Below are 23,179 nucleotides of genomic sequence, written 5' to 3' on the forward strand. Positions count from 1 at the left end.
GTAATTTCGTATTCTTTTTAAAAGAAAGTGTCAAAATCAAAAGACCTGCAAGCCTGTCGGAATAATGTGGCTGCTACACGGAGCCATGCAGATTAGAATGAATATTCATTATGAATAGCATGCAAATGTACTAGTTTTTTTTCGCCGTATCTTTCCGCCAGGTCCGAAAAAATGTACCGGATGATTCACTAAAGTGCTGCAATTTACGTTTCATTTTTAGAATGCTCGGCGGGGTTATTAGGATGGCAGCGGTAACCGCTAATTTTTCTCCCATTCCTTTTTAAAACCGTTCTTTCGTAGTTATGAGATCAAAAGATTGCGAATCTCACTTCTTCCCGTTTCATTGCTGACGTTAGTCGAGCAAAATAAGTTACAAGCCAGAGGTTCATCTGAATCTGAATGAATAATATTCTCACTTTCGCAGTATCTTTGAAACAATTAAACGCAATGCAATTCTACAACGACTTCTCTCGAATATATTTTAGAAATTGGTTATAGCCGGATAAGGAGGTCAAAAGTGCCCCAAAACCAATATAATATTAAAAGAATTGAAGAATATATCAATGTAGCAGTTGCAGCTTACTAAAATTATGAAGTTTGCCTCCTGTTTTCATTTAGATTTTGCAATAAAAATCCGCAGTCTAGAATCGTCTAGATACATAATATGAATCGCCAGTTCTCCGGAAGACGCGCTGAACGAACGATCGCCGATCGATAGATCTCTCTGGAACGGTGCTAAAATTCGTGTATAACCGTCGAAGGAGGTGGTAGAATGTTTATCGGAATATTCAAATATATCAGCGGCTGTGCTCGAAACGCGTGTGTATCAAATATCTGCGCGGCAAGTGAGCTTCCTTGCATATGTACGTTCTCAAGGCGACAATCCTTTCACGAGGCGGCAACTCTTTCCATCCCCTTGCGAACCACTTCGATAAGACTTCTCGTCGGCTCCAAACCCTCTTCGAATCCAAGTTCGCGTCGTATCCCCAGGACACTTCCTATATTTTCGCGGGCGCTACTATATTTCTGGCTCGCTCTGTTCCTCTATCCTCCTCCCCGTCGCGGCGTCGCCTCGGTTTACTTATCCCGTAAATTACCGGTGATATGCGAGATAGCGTTTCACAGCAAGGTCTTATCTCGCTCGTTGCTGCTGAGAACTTTTTTCTTTGTATACAAACCGTATTTTTTCGGAACTGCTCCTATCTCACGTAACGTTGTTCAGGATCTATTTTGTCGCACGCGTCGCTGCCTGTTCGATCATCATTAGTAGACCGTGGATGTTTATGCAAATTTTAAATTTTATTCTTACACTTTTATGATCGATACTTTTATGAATGCATAAAGATCCATAGCGTTGTCGTTAAGTGTACTGGTGACTAGCACTATGTAATTCTGTTCGGTCTCGAGCAGACAAAACGTGAGATTTAGACTTATACATATTAGACACGGTCGGCTACAATAGATCGAGACACTCCTCGTGAGCGAACCCATTTATAGAGCGATCTTATGCAAGCAAATATTTTAGTTTCCATATCGCCCTAAAGCGCCCCATCTCAAAATGCAAAATGAATAAAATATTAAATTTTCTGTAGAATTAATTATTTTCATAATAAAATCCAATACTCCTCAATAATATTAAATTTTCTATGAAATTAATTATTTTCATAATAATTCAATATTGCTCCTCAATAATATTAAATTTTCCATAAAATTAATTATTCTCATAATAATTGAATATTACTCCCCTCAATAATATTAAATTTAATAAACCTGCATTTCGCAGGTTTGGTGGCTATAAACGACCCACTCACTAATAGAAATCATTTAGTCACCCCGTCGCGCCGGCTCTTCTGGAAATATTCCATGTGCCATATAAAACTGTGGTGCCAAAGGTGGTTCGGAACCCATCTTAAACTGTAGCCCTAAAAGCGATTAAAAGCGAACGATCGTTTCAACGTCGTTTCTAAACAACGCAATCTCGTATTTCCCGGAGCGATATGTACCTATGTATTTCTCTGACTTCCGCGGACGGAGCATCTCGCCATAAAGCAATCACTTCAAACTCGATCCGGCATTCAAATCTTCGAAGCAATGCTTTTTACAACCGGCAGTTGCCTCGCGCGCGGCACGGCTCGTATTTTCCCTTTCGATTTTTTTCATCGCTCGAAACATATCGCATCTGACCGTTGTTTTATATTCTCCCGTTTGCATTTCATGCTGAGTGAAGCGTGTCGATCCAATCTACAGTTGTTCGAACAAGTACCAGAACAAGCAATACGCAACTACGTTGCGCCCGTTTATTACAATCTCCGTGCCCGTACCCAGACAAGTTTTTCCTGCTGCTGCCACCCGACACGCACCGTCAAACGAAAATCAACTTCTGCTGGCACAAGTGTTTTTATACTTTCGTCTTTCGTCGACCGATAGGATCGTTGGAATCATTCCACTATTTTATGGCAACGCCGAAACTGCGAATTTGAATCAATGTAACCATTTTTGTTTTTTCAAAAAATCATTATTTGTGTACTGCCTTTGTCCAAATCGGAGACAAAATCAAAGAACTTCCGATAGAAATGAGATAGAGTTCTGAAATTTTTTTTAAGTACAGCTGAAACTTGACAGAATATGAGAGAAATAGGGAGATTGTGGTACGAACGTTTTTTAACCTTGAGAAAATTCGTTAAACTTGCACAATTTCAAGAAAATTGTGGTTTTTCCAATACCACGCGCGGAAGAAATTTTGTTTAAACATTGCACGAAGATCCGCAGTCTACTCATCACCGCAAGCCCACAATCGTATTGGTATAGAAAAACTGGAAAATTTCAAACGTGAATATCTTTTTTATGGCGCAAAAATATGCACAAGTTGTTCTTTTTCTGTCCATGCAAAACTAGCATGTTGTTCGGTTTTGTTTGCTCTAACAGTTGAATCCGTAAAACATTGCATGCTCGGGATCAAGCGGATTCTAACTCCCGTGGGACGCGAGAAAGATGTGGTATGAAATTGCAGGAAACAGGCAATGCTTTTCTAAAAGTTCCAACAGCGGGAAAAAATATGTGAAACGTAAGTTTGCAAGAGTTAGAACTCTGCGGAGAATCGAAGAAAATTACACGGAACATCAGACGAGATATACAGTCAGTCTTACTACATTATGATGTTGGAGAGCATGAATTTTCATTACTGTATCGGAACGTAAGAAGTAAATACACGATAGAGAACCACTGTATTCTCTTTGTATGTACATACATACATATTTTGCAGTAAAGACATTTCTCAATTAATATTGGAAAATTATTCTTTCTACCACTGAGGGAAATGAGAGACTAAAAATTTCTCCAGATAGTATTATGTGAACATTCTGTAATAATCAAGGTAGGTACAATAATTATTTTGTTATATAACATTAATGTTTGTAGAAGTCTTTGTTATAACATCCCTTATTTCAACTTTCTACAGATAGCTGTTTTTACGACGCAACATCGGCAAGGTTCTTCTCGTTTTCTTCACCAACCGTAGATGGCGCCAGCCATCGCAGGCAAAATTATCCCGATCCAATGTTGATTTAATAATAAATAACATACTTTTCCTGAACGTAGAGGTCCAATTTTTAAATACTCAAGTTTCACCGAACTTCATATTTTCTTTAGCAGAAGTACATTTTCTAATATATGTACATTATATCTTTACCTTCTTTAATGTAAACATAGATTCCCTAATACTGAAATGTTTTTTTTAAGTACACGCTGCATTTTGGATTTAAATAATCATTTAAGAATATTAAATAATAGCACATGCAATCATATAATTATGTTGCATGAATTTATAATAGTTTGAAATTGTTGTCAAAATCCACCCATTATATCAGTCACGCTATTATCGCTCTTCGACGATTTACAAATACTTTATTATTATTTTATCATAGAGTGACTTTTAACAATTCTGATTTTAAAAATGATAAAGGTTCATATATGAACAATGCATGCATTGTTGTTAAAATCGACAACGTTACTTCGTAATGGCACCGATAATGTACAAAAAAGCAGTAGTGTTCATGATAATCCAGAATAATGGAAAATATTTCGAGCAACACGTCCGTACGAAATGCCGAATAAAACTTTTCTCATCAACGAAACAACTGCGTCGGCCGTCTTAAGAACATTTTGTAGCAATTACAAATGAAAATCTAGGCTTGATGAACATGGGAGGGTGGACCACGCGTGTAAAAGCGTAACAGAGAATTCGTAAAAGTTTCGACGAAATACCGAGTACATGGCGGCGAGGGCGAGATTTCCCTTAATGTGAGCATTATTATCGTGCTCGTCCTTGCGCAACTTTTTCCACCCCCTCGTTTTTCCTCCTGAAACAGTCTCCAGCAACACTGGAGAACCTTGGGAAATCAGGTGGAACGAGTTAAGTATTTTTACGGGCTTTTCATTCGTTTTCGATGAACAAAGTGGTTTCTAATTCCCTCACCCCATTACGCTTCAGATTTCTCATCGTATAAATTCAGATTCCTCCGAATATGAGACAAACTTTCTTTTTCATCTATTTGTTTAGTTGCATCAATCTCATAAGGGTCATTCGATTAATTAATTTTGTATGTTTCAAGAAATTGGCTAGATTTAATGTTTGTTAATTAACGAAATGTACAGAGATCAAACATAAATTCATTCTTTGTTAATATTTTCGATAGTTGTACAGATTAATTTATTGCACTCTCCTCATAGGTATTACGTTATGTTTTAATGAAATTCTGAATCAAGTAAGCTTAATGTGATTAAATGTAATGTAATTATTTAAAGCTTAACTCCTGAACCATTGATCTTACAGGATCGAAACTTCGATCTGCAGCCGCCCGGGGTACAAATCTACTGGATTACATACGAAATACATCAAAATTTATAGGAGAAAGGCACAAATTTTGGGTCCGGTAAAGTAAAGTTTACCCTAAAAAAGAATTGATTGACGTAAGAATTTGAATGAGAATGTTATTATTATGACTGTGTGTCGTATGTGGTCAGAAATGTCTTCGTACAGCAGTTAAGACAATTCTTATTTTGCATGACGATCCGCAACGATAATATTCCCGTGAAGAGTAAATATTAATCTCATAATGTCCTTTCCGAAAACGTAACAAATGTATGGAAATCCGACGTGAAACGCGAACTATTTTCCCGCTTAGGAACGAAGCTTCGCCGGACACTTCGACACGAACAAGGAAAGCGGGAAAATACCTGGCGTGCCTATTGAATTATTCAAAGCATTCCGATGACACACACGCCGCTACTATTTGTATCAGCGATCGCTGAATATTTAGCAATGAATTTATCCGAATCATGATCTCCTATTTCGGGTGAAGTCACGTTCGCGTAGGCCACAGTGGAAACCCGGCCGGCCGGCACTCGATCAGGATCGCTGCCGGAACCGAAATCAATATCCTGGTAACGAATTCCCGTGACACATTGTGGTCCGTGATCGCGCGACGCGATCGTGAGAATACAAAGTCCTGTTTGGCGTGTTGCTGCAAGAAACGTCCAATCAAGCGGCGTATCATCGTTACCTGATTAGGACGGCTAATTCGAAAAGCTAATTCGCAAAATATGGAATTCTTCCGCGGTCCACCCCAACAAAAAGATCTGTAGAGGATTGGTGAAATTTAAGTTAGTATAATTGCAATTATTAACCCTTTGCGCTCCTTTGTCGAGTGTGACTCGAAATCAGAGGAAGACAAATTTAAAAGAAACGGGGTTTTATTATGTATTTGGTACTTCCCTTATTTGTTTAATTTCTTATTTTTTAGTTAAAGATCGATATAAGTTCTACAAATATAAATTACGACAAAGTTTGAGAGCTATATTTAATATAATTAGTAGACTACGGATTTTATGCATTTATAACAAAAATCGGTACATGTAATTTAAAGCAGTGGCGTGCTAAAAATATTTAAGGACATCAATATGTTAGTTTCAGCTTCATGGAATAATTAAAACAAAAAACATTAGTGCGATTCGCCCTCGAAATTCCAGAAACTAAAAATGCTTGTAATTGTAAAAGATTGAAAGAGATTGTATCATGAAAGACGCGATAATCACCGTGGAAAATGTACGATTTCGAATAACCGGGATTTTTCATGGTAAAATATGAAATAAACAAATCTGACAAGTTGGGCAACAATCAATGGTTGACCGAGAACTGTTCGCGTACGCGTCCAGCGGGATATAGAAACGCAGAAACTACGAGCGTCCGCACCTCCTGTGTCATTGCATCATTAATTAATCGTATTCATTGCGTTCCACGCCGCGCGCTGGGAATTTGGCGGTGCGGTGCCAAAACCGAAGTCCATGTGTTCGGCCACACTAAACTCGGACAGCTGTTAGCGACAAGCGTGTTCAACTGTGTTCGAGAATTTTCCGAAAATTAATCTCGATGCTGATTATCTGGCACTGTGATAACGTATGGTGGCGTGTACGGCCAAAGTAAAACACACAATTGCGGAGAATTTAAAACGGAACGAGGATTGATATATTGTAGACTTCGCTCCTCGTATATAGTTGCGTTTACAATTGTTAACACAATCGCTCGTCCGAACAATCCAGATTCTCGATCTAATATTCAATCCGCGCGTGCAAACGTAAAAGCAACCATATTTCAAATTTACCGTAGTAATTCAATTTCATCGATTAATCGAGTCGCAATTATTATAATGCAGTCGCAAAATGGACGCTGGAATCGCTCAACTAGATTAGTCTGTTGCCCTAATTTGACAATTTCTGATTAAATTAGATCGGAGGTCATTATGAAATATTGAGCTGTTGTTATATATGTATAATTAGACCTGCTTATGTCGAGGCGATTTCAACGGCCTAGTATGCTATCACCTTGACATGACCTTAACAGTAAGTATTATATTCAGTTGTCGATATTTCTTTCGAGAGATCAATATCTTGACAACATCAACGACTCAAGCTCCTGCCTTACTGCTAAGACCTTACTCTCAAGGTCGCGTCAAGGGCATAGTACATATACCAGGCTGTTCAACTCGTTTTGACATAAGCAGTAATATGTATTATGTACTGAAAAATATGTAATGCCATTTTTTTATCTACATAACGTAATATTTTCCTTGCAGTCACAGCGATTAAAAAGTGTATTTATTCCCAAAAATGTCTTAAATATTGATTACAAACTAATCAAATTTTATTTCATCGAAAAAGGAAGACCTAACATTCGTCTTTGTTAGGCTTTGTCAAGATCTTCATCGCGAGCCTGACTCGGGTTAAGCATTAGCGTAGCATAGCGACATGCATTATTGAATGCTCGCTAGCAAGTTGGAACTTGACCGCCGATAAATATCCAAAAATGCAATCCAATTCCCAGGTTTCCGCGCGACTAATACAGTTTCATTTCATTCCTGCTGACCCGAGTCCTTCCTAGAACACGAGCGAAAATTAGGGCAAAACTGAAGTACCGACTTTTTGCACCGCGACACCTCGTTCAACGTCTACACGCTCCGCGGATGCAAGAACGTGATTCTCGCATAGATTCATACGCGACCACGCGTAAAAACCAGATTAAATATTTAGCGGCGTGGCATTTCCTCGTTTTGCGCCAGCCCGCTAGTCGAGATGCGCCGCGAGAACTGCAATTATGCAGTCACGACAATTTTATGGCTTGGTTACAATGGGATCATTGCCTGTGGTTGAATAAATAAATCTGACTGGGCATCACGATCAAAAACACTGAACCTACTACCACCGGTCACAATCACCGGTAACAGATCTTTTATTTTACACTTATTGAAATAATAGCATAATAATAATAATCTTCAAGATCTTGTCTCTCAAGATAATAATGATCTTCAAGATCACACAAGGTCAGAAATGTAAAAAGGTCCCTTGTAAAAAAAATTGTATTTTCTTTAAAGTATCGTTTAACAAGGAAAAGTAGTGTTTCTCTGCTAATTTTTCCTGCCTAAAATAATCAAATAGCTACTATAGACTAAACAGTGATAAAAAGTGACTGCCTACGAATTCGCTTGAAAGAAATATTGCAATTACGTGGTTGCATTTCCGCAGTCGAAAAAAGACGAAAACATAGAGAGGAATGCAGATCTCATTAAACCATGCCACATTTTCTTCCATTTATTTTCCTCATTTTCACTTAAAAAGAGCTATAGCCTGTCCCAATTCCAAGGGATGTCGTGTACATGCGACACACGTGTGCTTCATGCTACGTAGTAAACTATAAACGTTACGTGTATTGTTAGTTTATGGAACGTAAAATTAGAAGTAAGATTCCTCGAACACATAAAGCGAATTAACTTCGCTACGGACGTAGAATAGCTATGTTCCTTGGCTGCACACTGTGTAGAATAGTGAATCTTTCAGCAAATTTATTAAATAAATATTGTACATTAATGTTAAAATATCTTTCTTTGTATAACCATTCTCTCTAAAAAGTTTTCTGCTAATTTATTGTAAATATTTTACTAATTCAATATGTTATACCATATCTCAAATGCATGAAATGGCAAGAATGAATTTTAGCATAAAACAATGGAAGCATCGAGAGTATCCGTTATTTTTCAGTAATTTAGAATATTAAGAGGAAAACTAAATTTCTAATTGTTTTAGTTTGCAGAAAGAAATGCATCTCACGGATTTACGGGAAGAATGAATGTATGAAACATGAAGCATTATGGAAATATAAGAATATGGTCAGGTTATCTTTAAATAATTCAAATGATTAACAAAAATAAAAAGAACAATATATGTATTCCTTTTCGCAAACTAGCTAGCTCGTGGTGCACTGACAATGAAAAATTCGGGGTCTAGCAAGAAACAATTTGGCTAATTCGGAACAATCGGAATTCTATATCGTCGGCGCAATTAAATGTAAAGGGAACCGGCGTCGATAACCGTTGTTCGCCAGGGCCCCCGATACTTATAAGCCCTTCCAATTCCGAAGTTGTTCGAAAAGATATAAAGTTCAAATGGCGATTTCAGTCGTAAATCTTCGATTGGATCGTCGAAGTCTGCGGCTCCCTGCGAAATTCACTGTAAATCGCGAAAGTTTCTTCTTAATCGCTGAAAGGCACTTCGCGAAAGTTACTGCTTACAACTTCCTCCCTTGCACACTCATCCCGCCACACCCCTGAACCCGCTCCGGAAACGTTGCACACTCGACACCCTTAAAAGTCCTAACGTCTCCGAATCTCGGGTGTAATGCAGCCATTAAATTTCTCAGGACACGAGAACTTGCTTAGAATTTTACACGGCCGGGAACTAGCTATCGGACACTTGCTAATTTTATCGGTCTCTTTCTTATTTTCATTCGCTTCGAGTGCCACTGACAATAAGATCTACAAGTGGCACGTCAAACTCTGATCCATAGAATTTTTCAGAAATTCCATAAAGTGCAGGGTGTAAAGAAATCTTCGATTATTCCAGGGAAAAGTGTCCTTGACCTTGACTTCCAAGCTCAAATTTTTGTTTTATTGTGTGATAAAGATGCGAAGATGTTTCTTTGTTACTATAGATTCCGGATAGTTACATGTTTGACGGCAGTTCGGTGAACGTCTGACGTTAATTCGCCCCACATTGACGTAATTAGTGTTCATAAGCTATAACGTGTTCCGCAGCGTCGATACTTGAAACCATCAGAGTCGTTCAATGGTAGCAAAGGGATAAATTTCTCTCCATAATTCATGTTACACCCGGCATATCTAATATCGTTAATGTCGAACGGTTCAACCAGGCACCTGTGCTCGAATAGTTTCCGGAATGAGATGCATTTACATTTACCGGCGACACACAAGCCGCCATTTTACCAGTTTCCTCGGTGTGTATATTTGCAGTTTTATTTCGAACTGCTCGACAATGTAATCGGAATCAATATTCTATTTTTCGTATAACAATAATAATTTTATTGTTTCTTTTAGTTTGAACCTTATTGCCGTCGTTGACAAACTATTTCTGTCAACAGGATTTTTGACATTGCATGCATAGCGGCCAACCTAATATTATTAGGTATACTGTATGCTATATTATGTAATTATATTGTATATTGTTTTAATATATAATTGTAATATAATATCGTTTAATACAGAACTTCAACCATTCTTCTTTTGTTCTCTGATTTAACAAATTTTTTAAAAAATACAGTGCTGTTCACTTGAATAGCCCCTCGAATAATCCAAATTTGTTTTCCTTACGAAATTTTTGAGTAATGCGAAATAAACAAATTTCTTGTTCTTTATTTTAATAATATTTGATATATTAGAATGTATATGTATACAATAAGATTAAATTGTAACCAAAGAACAACAAAATTCGTTTAACAACCACCTTGGAAACCGCGTTGGAAAACAACGTAGGGACAATAGTAGGCTATGGTGGGGGTATGGTTTAGTACCACAGCTCTGGCATCACTGCCATCGAGGGCCTTGCCTCGCATTTTCCCCACTCCGCAGAGTCACTCCGTCCACGTGCACGCATTCTAAAAGAGAGCCGATTTTGTTTGTCGCAGCCGATCAAACGTCTCGGCCGCGCTACAATGTAAATACACGCGCGAGCACTCGGCAGCCGACTCCGGCAACCTACAACGGCAAATGCTCAGCCCATGCTTATCCTAACAACACGCTTAAATCTACGAGATATTATTTCAAAAATTCGACGTGGAAGCGAATCATAAATGGAATGTAAGTACGATTGTTGAATTGTGGATCATGCTGTCTTTATACAGTATAGATAAGGTCCGCACGATTTTCATACTGCTTACCATCTGCGTAAACTTGTCTGGAAAGCCATCCCCATACATTCTCTATATTTATATAAATACTGCAAGAGCGTACTGTTTCGCAGTGATCTTTATTCCGTTCGAAATAGGTTGGAACCGTTTTATCGGGAATATTGTTACGAAAATTATGCGCTGCACCATTTGGGTATACATATGATGTGATAAAAAAATGTTCGCAGTACTATAATAACTATAAAATGGTGGATTCGTGCGAGTATAAAGAACTCCGGAATAATGTCTGTTTACACGCGACGTATTACGTGCAATCGAATTTTCTTCGCAATCATATTTCCGTGGGTTAGCCTTATTTGAAGGAACGTTCTCTGTTGTCGCGTGCATGCGGTATCGAAGCAAGCAAGGATAAATTAATATCGTATGCAAAGCTGTTTATCAACGGAGTCTATGAAATCGAGTACGTAAGATACTCTCGTGAGATAGGTAACCGCACGACTAAATTTGCCAACCGTGGATCACGTAAAAAAACACAAAGTAGAAGTTGTAAACTTATCTACATTGTAGCAGAGTGGTACGTGGTAAACTATTTTGCGTAGAACAGCCGAGCAGTTTCAACAATCTATCCGGAACCCATTCTTTCCCTAAACGAAGTAGACTACTTTTGAATTTTTGATGCAAGAGTTTGATGTAAGAGGGGAGGGAGCACGAACTGAAGGGAGAAGCAGTTACCCTCGCTCCGTCATTACTGGAACGCGTCACGTGACCGGGCCGCAGCGTAAGCGTGGGGGTGGGGACCAGCGTCGTGGAAGGGGAAAGTAGAGTGGGAACACAAGTCTCTGGACTCTGGTATTACATTCTGGTACATTCTAGTATATTCTTGTATGTTCCGGGGTATGTGAAGCAATACAAATGAAAAATAATAAAAGAAGTTTTTATGATGTCTTGACGTTACCGCAATTCTGGCAGAAATTAAAAGAATCAATCAACCACAATCCGTTGTCTTAATTCCACTCGAAGAGGTTCGAAGAATCTGCAAGAATTCCTTTGCTAGAAGGAAGATAATAATACGATGCAGCAGACCGGACGCTAAAAGACTCGTGTTATCGGTAGGTATTCCCGTTCGCCGAGAAAACAAAAGATTGATCGGCGCATCATGAATAACTAGTAGAGCGCCAGAGAACCAGAGAACCAATAACGCAGAATGCTCGCGTATTGCTCAACGGAGAATAAAAGGCATTTCCCGACCGTTTCCTTATCTTTTCCTCGTCTGTCGCCAATACCTAGCGTTCCCCTTTCGCGTGATCTACATTTGGATATTAAAGTTTGTTCATCGTGATTTCATATTCAGACTGTGCCTTTAGGCCAATGTTTGCATCATTCCGAATTCCTCCCGTCATTTCCCGCCCTGCCAGGATCTTGCCCCTGCCTCGGCTCCTCTTATCCTTCGAATCAGCCGCATCAACTATCGCCTCCTCTCCTCTCAATCGTCGATCTTTTCGGCGTTATGGCTGGATTTACCCCTGCAGCATAGGAAATCTCCTTTCGATTTTCGACGTGTATTAAACGTCTTCGGCTGCTCCTTTCACTGAATTACTCCTTCAGATCGCGTATTAAAAATTCCGAATTTATATTGAGCTTGATCATACGCTCCCACTCACGGTGTGCTCTCTCAGACTCTTCCTTTTATAGTACTTATATTACATCGTCGTTCCATTCATTAGAATAAATTCAGTCCCTTATTGGACCATGGGGTTTTCATTAAGTACAATTTTCAATCTTCTCATGTTTCGCATTTTCATATTTTAATCGAATATTATTTCTAATCTTTCCATGTTTTGAATTCGAACATTTGTGTAGAGCACATGCGGTCAATAATAAAGTTCGTTAAGTATAGCAGATCAGTTGTTCTACATTCTACACGAAACCCCAACAGCCTTGTATGCCAACGATGTTATAGTTAACTGTAAATCATGTGGATAAACGACAAACAAATAAATAATATATTTACACATAATCTGCCTTTACAAAATATTTTCCTGCCGTCGATTGTTGAAAATACAATTCGCCCAACAGTGTGGAACAACAACGGGCACAATCGAGTGTTATACTTGACGCTTTAATCCGACCAATTTCCCGCGGTTTGCATATTTTTGGGAGCCACCATGCGTCGGAGGTGGTCCACAATGGCGTCCGCCGATCTCATTCGAATGAAAACGTGCAATTTTCCAGGGGCGCAACAACGCGGTGCATAATCCAAACGCAATCAATTGCTCTATATGTACACAACGCTCGCGATAACAGCTGGCGTTTCACCAAATCACCGGTTGCGTTTGCCGGACATCTCTCGTCCGATTGATACTTTGTCGACGGTTATTGCGATACCGTGGGTCGTGCGCAAGCAATTTCATGCTTTTGCGATCTGTTTTACTCTCGGACTTTTATGTCCTCTCAATAATTTCATCGGCGGCGCGGCGGCGGCCCACGGAAATGTCCGTCGACCGGCATTACACGACTAAAAAACGTCAACTACTTGCAATTACACCTGCACCGCTCGCTGTTTATCTCCCTGTATCTCATTTACCGTAGAATCCCCGACGTAACGCGCGTTCGTGTAAACTGAGTTCGATCTACCCCCCACGGCAATATTGTCCAACACTTTATAGAGCCATACAAATCCGGAGAAGAAAATTCTGCTCTTTCTGTGCACGTGTACAGTGCTATTGTCTACATTAACGAAAGTTATTTTCGCTAAATCGCCCTAGTTTTTGCGAAGTTGGACTTTAAAGTGATGTATTTACAGTCTGGTATGTAAAAACTTAACGTTCTTGGTATCAAACTCTTGCCACAGTTATTATATTACGTGACAAGTGTGTAAAGCAGTTCTAATGGCATAGCATTAATCCGCAACACGGCCGATTTAATAGTAATCACGAATCAAGAATAATGGCATAGGGAAAAAGCATTGAATGGCGGGTGAAAGGAAGCGGCGACAAGGCGCGGAGAATCGGACAAATGGGAAGCGATAGAAGATAATTTAATTAAGCCAGTCAATCCCAGACAGACCAGTGAATCAGAAGGCTGTGTCGCAAATGAGGGCAGGCACGTGCGTCCGCTGCGTTTTGATGCAACATAATCGAATCGTGGCGCCAATAACGGCGCCGCAGCTCTTGCCTGTGTTGAGGCTAGCCTGGCTGGGTGTTGCGGCCGCTAATTCACCGTGATCAATTCGATTTACGCATCTGCTCAACCGAAATTGTGTCATAATTTATTAATTTCGGATAACCGCGATAAAACGGGAATATTAGAAAATTGATAAACCATGCAGTCCTTTGATTTCGAACAATTTCCCTCATCTGTTTCAACCATAAATATTCATTGTCCGTTTGTTCACGATTTTATTCGCAAAATTGCTTCTCGTGTTCTACGGAATGAAAATTATTCTTGAAATGGAATTGAGTACGCGGATCACTAACTGAATTTGCATTTATCAAACGGAACAAGGAAAAACAAAGCAGAGAGAAAAGGTTTTACTTTCTTTACTTGAAAATGTAATTATAAAGTATCACAACTTTTCTAACAAAAGAAAATTACAATCTAATCAAATATGAAAGCTTCAATTACTGGTTAAGCATGTCCGGTATCTGTCAGTCGCACGAATTTCGGTACCTCTCTGTGTTCAAGTAACGGATAATATTTCACAGTGACAGTTTAAATATTGAATATTTGTCAGAGAATTAATTATATCCAGCCGGCTCAAATTTCGAAGCATCATTGAAACGACACGCCGTTATTTAACTCCGGCGAATACAGCTTGTTTAAAATTGTTATAACACTGCGACCGACGACGAAACGTAATTAAAATGCAGAATCGCGTCTCCGAAGCCAATATCAATTCAAATTATCCGCATTAGCAGCGCGAAAGTTTCTCAAGATCTCTTCGACGTTACAATTGCTTTGTAACTTCTAGAATAAAAGGTTTTTGTCATTGTCAATAATTATTTGTATTTCAATTTCATATGATTAGGGAGTTTTAAACCGATAGGACAACGCGTCTTGAACCAAACAATAATTTTTAATATTGAACTGATATATTAGCTATGGAATATGAATGCAAAGGACATTTTGGCTGCTCTTTACTTTACCGGAATCAAAATTTGTACTTTTGTCCTATAAATTATGATGTATTTGGTATGTTGTTCCAAGTCCTCAATCTGACGTGGAAGTAAAGATCGAGCTTTGATTATTAAATTGACCTATCCGGTGGATCCTACGAGTCTTTGTATTAAATTGTAAAGAGCTGTGTCTACGCAGAATTTTTGTGCTCCATCCGAGTTTACGCGTCCACTCACGAAACGGATTCGTTTACCTGCTGCAGGCTGCTTGCCTACAAACCATTAGAAACAAAGTTGCCGGTCCGTTCGACAAGCTTTACGTTTGTAAAAACGTAAATATCGAATGCTAACAACTGCGTCTATTCGTCTGTCACGAAGATTTCCGCCGTGCCACCGCGGTGGTGGTCAATGCTATATTTTCCAGCCCCTGTTCTAATCATCGATCGGCTGCCGTTATTGCTCCCGAAGTTCCTAGCCCTGGACGCGGAAACTACTCGTCGAGTTTCATGCCGCTAATATCGGGAAATATGAAATATTGGGCAGACGATGCCGATTGAATTCTAGAGCGTCCTGCTTATTGAACCCGCGGAGGAGCTTCTTTATTCCCGGCAGGATCGACGTTCGGCGAGAATTCAGCCAGGAATCGACGGTATCCTTTTAAGGGATGCAAGACGGGGTAAGCGGACTCGGTTGGGTCGATGGTCTCCCGATACAGGAAGGATATAATCCCATAAGTCAGACCACTGGACCCGCGTTCAAACAAATATCGGCCTGGTGAATGAACGTCGCGGATCCACTCGGTAGCTATCGTGGTTTTCTAGGCTTCGCTTCCAACGACCTCTACCCTCTACCCTCTCTCTCTCTAGAGAGTAGATAACGATTTTCCATCGGGATCGATCTATCTGGCCCGAGGTTGCTACCCTTGGCGGTAAGGTGACTTTATTAAATCTGGACCGATGAAGTCTGGTTGCGTCTTGAGAATTGTGGACTTGAAAAGCGACCGAGCTATGTCCCGGAACGCGTTTAGGCATATTTGAAATTATATTTTCGCAGTATTCTAGAGTTGCTGCACTCTTTGTCACAAATCATTTATTGTCGTTATCAAGGGTTCATTTCACCCCTTTAATGCGAGAAGTGACACGAAGAATAGGGTTTCATTTTCTTTTGAATTTACGGGTTCGACAACATTCCCTTGTAAGTCGCAACAGTTTGAAAATCACTAATTTTTCAATGAAAATCTAGGTGTTAAATTCTGTTTACTAACGTATTTTTTCTATCTGCGCGTGTAAGTCCTAGAGTAATATCGAATAGATTGGTTTCTTGTATCCCATTGTGCCAGCTCTACAGCAAGTTAGCGTTTCTCTCTGAAACAACAGAGCCGAAGGAGAAGACGAGGAGCGGTTTGGAAAATTCTAGAGCAATATTGCAAGAGCCCAGTTCCTCATTTCGTCGTGATGAAGCTCTTAGCCTGCGCTAGGGAAGACAATCAAGCACCTTTCGAGACCGGAAAACGAGGGCGAGATATTGAACAACCGGTGGATCGTAAGAGAAAGGGACGCAGGAACTTTCGGTACAGGGAAACCACGAGTGCGTCTTTATCCGCGGTTCATTAGCCCCTCGTATTTGCTGAGAAAACGTCGCACCCTGCAACCCCTACTGCTTCTGCGCGCAGAAATACTCGCTAATACGTCTGTCGTGGCTTTTCGTTTAATCGTCTCGCTCTTGAAATATTATCGCTGCGACCCGGCTCAACTTTATTACCATACTGCCTCGAACAAACAAATCAGATTACTTATTGTTCATTGCAAACCTGCTTTCCTTTCAATGACTTTGCAACCAGTGGTTTCTATTGTATTTTGTTCAAATGTTTCGAAATGTAGCTTCGTTTCCATGAAGACGAAGATTTAGATAGGGATAGCTCACTATGATGATCGGTGTTGCACGAGCCCATTATCGTCGAGAATAAACGACGATGCACAAGGACTCGAAAGGATTTCTTGCACAAAATCGAAATCAGCGACGTAAAATGAGTTTCGTATTCCAACCACGCGAGCAGAGAAAATCGCGGATTAAATTCGACTAACCATAAATATCGGCATCGAAATCCAATATTCATGTCAAAAAGGTGTTATTGTGCATTTGCTGGGATATTAAGGGTGTCGCGTGTCACGAGTTGCTGCAATCCGATCAGATTGTTAATTTATAACGTTATCAACAGCATCCCGGTCCGTTTGTGCGACCAAATGGAGAGGAAAAAACGTGGATTCATTCTGCGGAGTAGCAAAACTCGCCGGTGTGCGTTGGGAAGAACAAAGAGGAAGAGGACAAGTGGGAAGAAAGGTTTTTTGGTTGAAAAGCGATCTAGCCAAGCCTCGTCGCGTCGGGTTAATAGTAATCAGTACGTTTCAGTGGCTCCAACTTGATTCAGCTAGTACATGTTCAAAACTAGCGAAGGTTCTAAACTGAGATGGAATGAAATAGTTTACGAAACTTTAAAGTTATTTTTTCAGAGAACGATTGACTTGCGTGAGAACTATAGTTCCTTTCAAAAAGATACAATCGAAAATCTAACCACAAAAATCTATAGAATGGTGCGATTGCACTGCACACTGTTGAGTACCATGGTAAATTATTGTTTGAGGATTTTCTCACTAGAGTGCGACTTCTAGGTAGTGCCATAATAGGCGACTATACCATATTTGGGCACTTTACTTTACTATACGATGTGATAAAACAAATGTTTCACCGTGAAATAACTTTGCATGGTCCATTCTTTTCACAGATCTCCACCTAATGCAGAAGCGCAGAATCACGTTATAGTGGTCTCAACATGTCATTTTGAAACAGCTGAGCCTTGGAGCCCTATCCAGCGTACTTTGTCTCGTTCTCTCCCAATCCCAACAACTCGACGAAACCACACATCTCTCGTAACCGCATCTTTCGCACTTACTGAATATTACAAGCTGATCCTCCGTGTGGGTTCATCCGGTTTCGCGGGTTCGTACGAACGCTCATTGCCAGGATGTCATGCAAAATTCAAACGGGCTGCCGCGTCGTGAAGGATAAGGATCGCTCATTCTTTCAGGAGTTGCCAAGCCAACTTCCCGGGAATTGCTTTCAGTCGCGGAGGCTTAAAGTTTAAGTCGCCTGCGATTGTCTGGCAAACATTGAGTACTGCTTCCCGAAGATTGATTCCGACTTCTTGGACCCTTGATGGAAGTCTCTCCTTTTGACTCGTTTACCTACTTTTTCATCTAGTTCTCCTCGGTTTGAAAGCTAACCTCGAGACCCGTGCTCTTGGTGCAACGATAGATCCAATTTTCCTTGGGATATAATGAGCTCCTCCCTTTTTTTAATTCGTTAATCAGCTGGCCCTTAGCCGTAGGTACTTATCCACTTGACGGTTTTTCTTTTTCAATTTCCAGATCATTATACTCCTTTCTTGAAAAAAATTCTGTTCGCTCTTCGAACGCTGCCAAAGACATTTCAAACAAAAATTGCATCATTTTATTTTTCGAATGAACGTGAAAACAAAATTGTAATTCTTGATTTTCGTCTTGATTTGGTTTGTAAAATAACTTTGAACTATTTTGAATTAAAACATAAACCGAAAGTTGTATTTTTAATTCCATAAAATGTACGAATTGCATCTCAGTCGCATGAATTTCTGTTTTGGCTTTCATGTCGTATAATTATATTCTGTTTCGAACCTCTCGATATATTCATATGATAAGAAAATTAATTTTTATAATAATAAAATTGCTACGAAGAGCGAGAGTTATTTAAATTGTCTCGGGTCAGCAAACACGAGTTTGTTCGCTTTTACTTAAAGATTTTTCTAAACTGCTTGCACAACGGGCAATTTTCGTTTCCGAGACGGCGGGCGAGGGGAGACCAGTATTCCCCAGGGGTAGCGAGCGTTAAAAATTAGATTGAAAATTAAATTGACCGTGGGTGAATAGATTTTCTTCGGAGAAAGGTGAGGCAGCGGTTTCTTTGTTATCGTGCTCTTAATTGAAATTGGCAACTCGTTTAATCCTCCCTCTTCATCTGGCTAAATGCGTTCAGCTATTAAACCCTTCGTATTTTGGCCGAATTGCGCCACTTGTTTCTGAATTAGAATTAATAAGTGCCGTTGCTTAAAGTTCCTAATAGCAGCCATTAAAATTTTTACTGATTCGCTCATTTTAATGGCGTACTTTGCTTGAATAATTTCTATGCGACTTCATGAATATACAATGAACAACGTATATCCATTCCTTCTGACGCTGTGATCAAGTTGAAACACTAACATATTATTCATTTAACAATCATACGATCGATAATTCAAACAATCTATAGATCAAATTGAAAGTTTGGAAAATTATAAATTCTCCGGAGGAACGTAGAAAAAACTACAGACACCATTATATTGCTTGCAAAACACAGTATAAATTTTCCTCTATCATTTTTTTCGAAAGAAAATGCTGTAGACGTAACGTTTCGAAAATTCCGAAATTGCGATTAGCCGTATTGTTCGCCGTTTACAGGAGCAATTAATATCGCAACACGATAAAAATGAAAACGAAGCAATATAAGGAATATTACATTTCCGAAAGGAGGACGCGTCCGTCCACTTGGAACTTTCCAGAGAATTACATCTTTCCTTGTAGCAGCGCGATAAATCTAATTTTCGTTTTTTCCTTGTGAAACAAGAAAGAAAGAAAGAAAGAGGGTGCCGTGTATTCCAAGCTGAAAACGAAGTTCCTATTGTATCTGGATTTGTTCCGACTTACCTGTTTAATCCAACTTTTCCACAGATCTCGGTCCCAAGGGTGGTGAAAGCCGAGGTATAAGTGTCTGGTTTCACGATGGTGACTATCCTCTTGTTGCTGAGTTTGATGACTCTGCTGAGTGACCCTTGGAAATCCAGTGATACGCAGCACCAGTTTACCTAGTCGTGATGGCGCATAACAGACCGCGCCCCCGCCGCCCCCAAGTTCCATCCACTCCGGTCTCGAGTCTGGACAGGCTGAAATCAGAATGATTGATTCGAAGCGACTGCGACCGTGAACATTGTTTGACTCGTTTGTTATGACGTTTACGAGTTACTGCTAGCACCCTATCCTCGTAACCATGTGATCATTCATCTGTGGAATAAGTATGGTTGGCTTGGTTTCTTGTGAGAGTCGCATAAAACCCTCCTATTAACCTCTTGCCCTACGACAGGGCTGTGCAAGCTTGCCTCACAATTCAGAACAAAACCGTCCTTTAACACTACACTCTCAGACAAAAAGATAGCACGCGTGTGCTATCTTTACCATAATTTCTCGTGTTAAAATCATGCTTGCGTAGAAATCCTGTGCAGTATCTATGTAAAACATATCTCCTGTGAATATATGTATAAACAGACCATAGATTGACTCAATGAGACGCAGACAAGATGATGGCACACTTTGCAAGGTTGGACTTTAAACTGATGTATTTTCAGTCTGGTATGTAAAAACTGAACGTTCTTGTTATCAAACTCTTGCCACAGTTATTACTGATGAATTAGTATTATGTAGAATTCTAATTCTGCTTGAAAAATATCATTTTTGATAGGATATTGTACAAAGTATCAACTACTACGCACTTGCCCCGAAAATGGGGCGAGTCCGTCTCCGAGAGTTAAAAATGCTTTCGAACATTGTATCAACTGCTACGGGACAAGAAAAGAATGATTAACAAAATGATTTTTATTGCATTAAATACACTCCTGAAAAGAATGAAGGGATCACCTCTGCGAACCCGAAAAATTGCTACCAGTTTACACGATCGTAACTCCATAATATGGACTCCATAATGTCCATAAGCTGCAACTAATATATTGATCTTCTTCAAATTTTTTAATCTATCCATTGTTTTAAGTCGCTACTACATACCGATTTTTGTCATGAATGCATAAAATCCGCAGTCTAATGATATACATAGAATGTAGAAATAATATAAATATTAAATTTTTTGCATAGATTTACTAGAAAACCGTAGGCCTCTTTCTCGAATTACCTCGCCCTATTCCCGAGCATCGATTTTCCACGATGATCGTTCATTCCGGCTGCGAGCGGGTATGTATTAAGATTTACAGATCGTCTCGGCGGGATTCGCATTTCAATTCTTGCTGCGCCCGCAGTGCATGTTTATTCCAACGAGGATGTCCTTTGGGATGTCCCGCGATTCTATAATTCCGACGATCGTCACGGTGCCCCGCGGTGAAATAAATTCCGCTTTACATCGATGTTTCCACGAAAACTGTCGGGGAAATTCGATTACGCTGACAAGCGCCCGTTGTCAAACTGCGGCCTGTTAGCCGCCGCCGCGTTCCCGTCCCCGTCGAATGAACGCGGCTGGATTTAAAACCCGGTCGTTGCTTTCGCGAATATCAATGGACAGGTGGCACTCGCGCCCGTATAGTTCTCTGTGTTATTAGATGGTACGGCTGCAACGGACCAGAGAGGAAAATTCGACCGTTCTAGATCCACTGGAATTCACCTTTCGAGAGTTTGACAGTAACTGATCAACCGGCGCTGTTCGGCTCGCAGGAATTTTTTCGACAGTCCGTGGTTGTAGCGCTACCAACACGGGAGATAGAAGAATGTATTTGCCCAGCCGTACGAACGAGTGCATTAGCGGACATTATTGAATTGTCACGATTCTCTGTAGTGGCGTTTTTCAAACTTTATCCCAACACAGGATGGCTCGAGAAATGTTTGGATTTAATACGTCGCGTCGTCGCGTCATCGAAAATTCTATAACTCTGAATTATGTACACTACCGCTCATCGAAGTATGGACACTTTGTTAAAAAGTTAAAATAATCATTCATAATTTGTATGTATAACATATCTTTATATTGTCATCCCTTATTTACCAAATAATAAGTCACTAATATTTTATTTTCTTAAGTAGTATAATACAGTATCTGTAGCACAATATGTACTTACATACATAAAATACTCAGTCGTGTGTGCTACCAGAGAGACGGTTCAGGAATTTTTTCATAATTTTTTGGTAAGCAGAACAGAAGGAATAATTCGTTAAACCGTGTTCATCCTATAACTACCCCTGTGGTAGGGGTACCAACTTAAAACTTGTTGAAAGATCACCTTATCCCACTACAGCTTTTCTAAATTGCTTTAATTTCGTAAAATGGGCCATAAGATAATAACATCCATAGTACAGTAAAGTCGCGAAGTTACTATCTATGTCACATTACAGAACCGAGGAATCGGCTTATATCGCGACTTTACTGTAGATGAATATTCTCCGGATAAGTCCTTGTTTTATTAATTATTTTCATGTTAAATCGCAATCTGGATAGATTGTTGTGTCATTGAATCGTCTGCGCCTCGAAATCAAAATTGCAATATTCACTAGCATGAACTGCAAATGTACGGTGCAATAAATCCGACGACGCAGTTTAATCAGAAATGTGCACACTCGACATATATATTCATTATCATTTTCACATGTACCACAGAACAATATCCGTATTTTACGTGCAACCCTTGTGGGACCTCCGCGTTCCGCACATTCGCTTGGGAGAAAATTAATAATTGTTTTGATTTGTTTGTACGAAAACAATTGCACGCTGCAAAGCACGTTCGTTTGCGCGAAACCATTTGGGGACAATTGTTTTGTAATTTTTTGTCAAAAAACGAACATTGTCCGTTTCAGTTATAATATCTATTTTATTATTTCAATTTGCACATTCCTTATAGTAACGTAATATAATTCTCCCGCGTTAACAAAGCTCATTTTATACCCTCATTTTTTATATAGGCTCAGTACTCACACATCGTCCAACGAGCGAAGCCGCTAGACGTTATCGACATCACGATGCTGAGTACATAACATAGCGGCGCCTTTACCGGTCGAAAACTCTTAGAATCACTCAACTTTGAACACACATAACGTCTGAACCAGTGAATTATTAACATTACAACATGGATTTTTGACATTCTCTCGCCAAAATCTGCAGGATTACATAAACAAAAGTGAAAAAGTTTTGGTCCCGTAAGGTGAAGTTAAACCCTGAGGTAAGTTGACGTAATTTTTTCTGGGAATGTTCTCCGCAGCATTGTTAAGGAATTATTAGTGAAAAACACAGACCAATTGGAGCGAGGCTTTTTCGGACGCCCTGTATAAAAGTTGGAAAGTATATCTCTAATTTTTTAATAATAATCTAAGGCCACACGACCAGTTTTATAGCAAATCAGCCGATTTGAAGAAATTGCTTATATGCATAATGTAAATACGGAATCCGGGGAGAAACAGGAAGGGAGGTCTGTTAATTT

General features: G+C 39.6%; 1 protein-coding gene across 4 annotated transcripts in view; it reads right to left on the reverse strand.

The window, feature by feature from the left end:
- Positions 1-23,179, reverse strand: part of Phlpp (PH domain leucine-rich repeat protein phosphatase) — a 189,151-nt gene that overhangs the window by 25,814 nt on the left and 140,158 nt on the right. For all 4 annotated transcript variants that reach the window (XM_076427016.1, XM_076427010.1, XM_076427002.1 and 1 more), the window contains one exon: positions 19,641-19,876. In XM_076427016.1, the coding sequence (XP_076283131.1) occupies positions 19,641-19,876 (236 nt within the window). The remainder of the gene's footprint in view (positions 1-19,640; positions 19,877-23,179) is intronic.

The sequence above is a fragment of the Lasioglossum baleicum genome, chromosome 1 (genome assembly GCF_051020765.1).
Source record: "Lasioglossum baleicum chromosome 1, iyLasBale1, whole genome shotgun sequence".
NCBI classification, from domain to species: Eukaryota; Metazoa; Arthropoda; class Insecta; order Hymenoptera; family Halictidae; genus Lasioglossum; species Lasioglossum baleicum.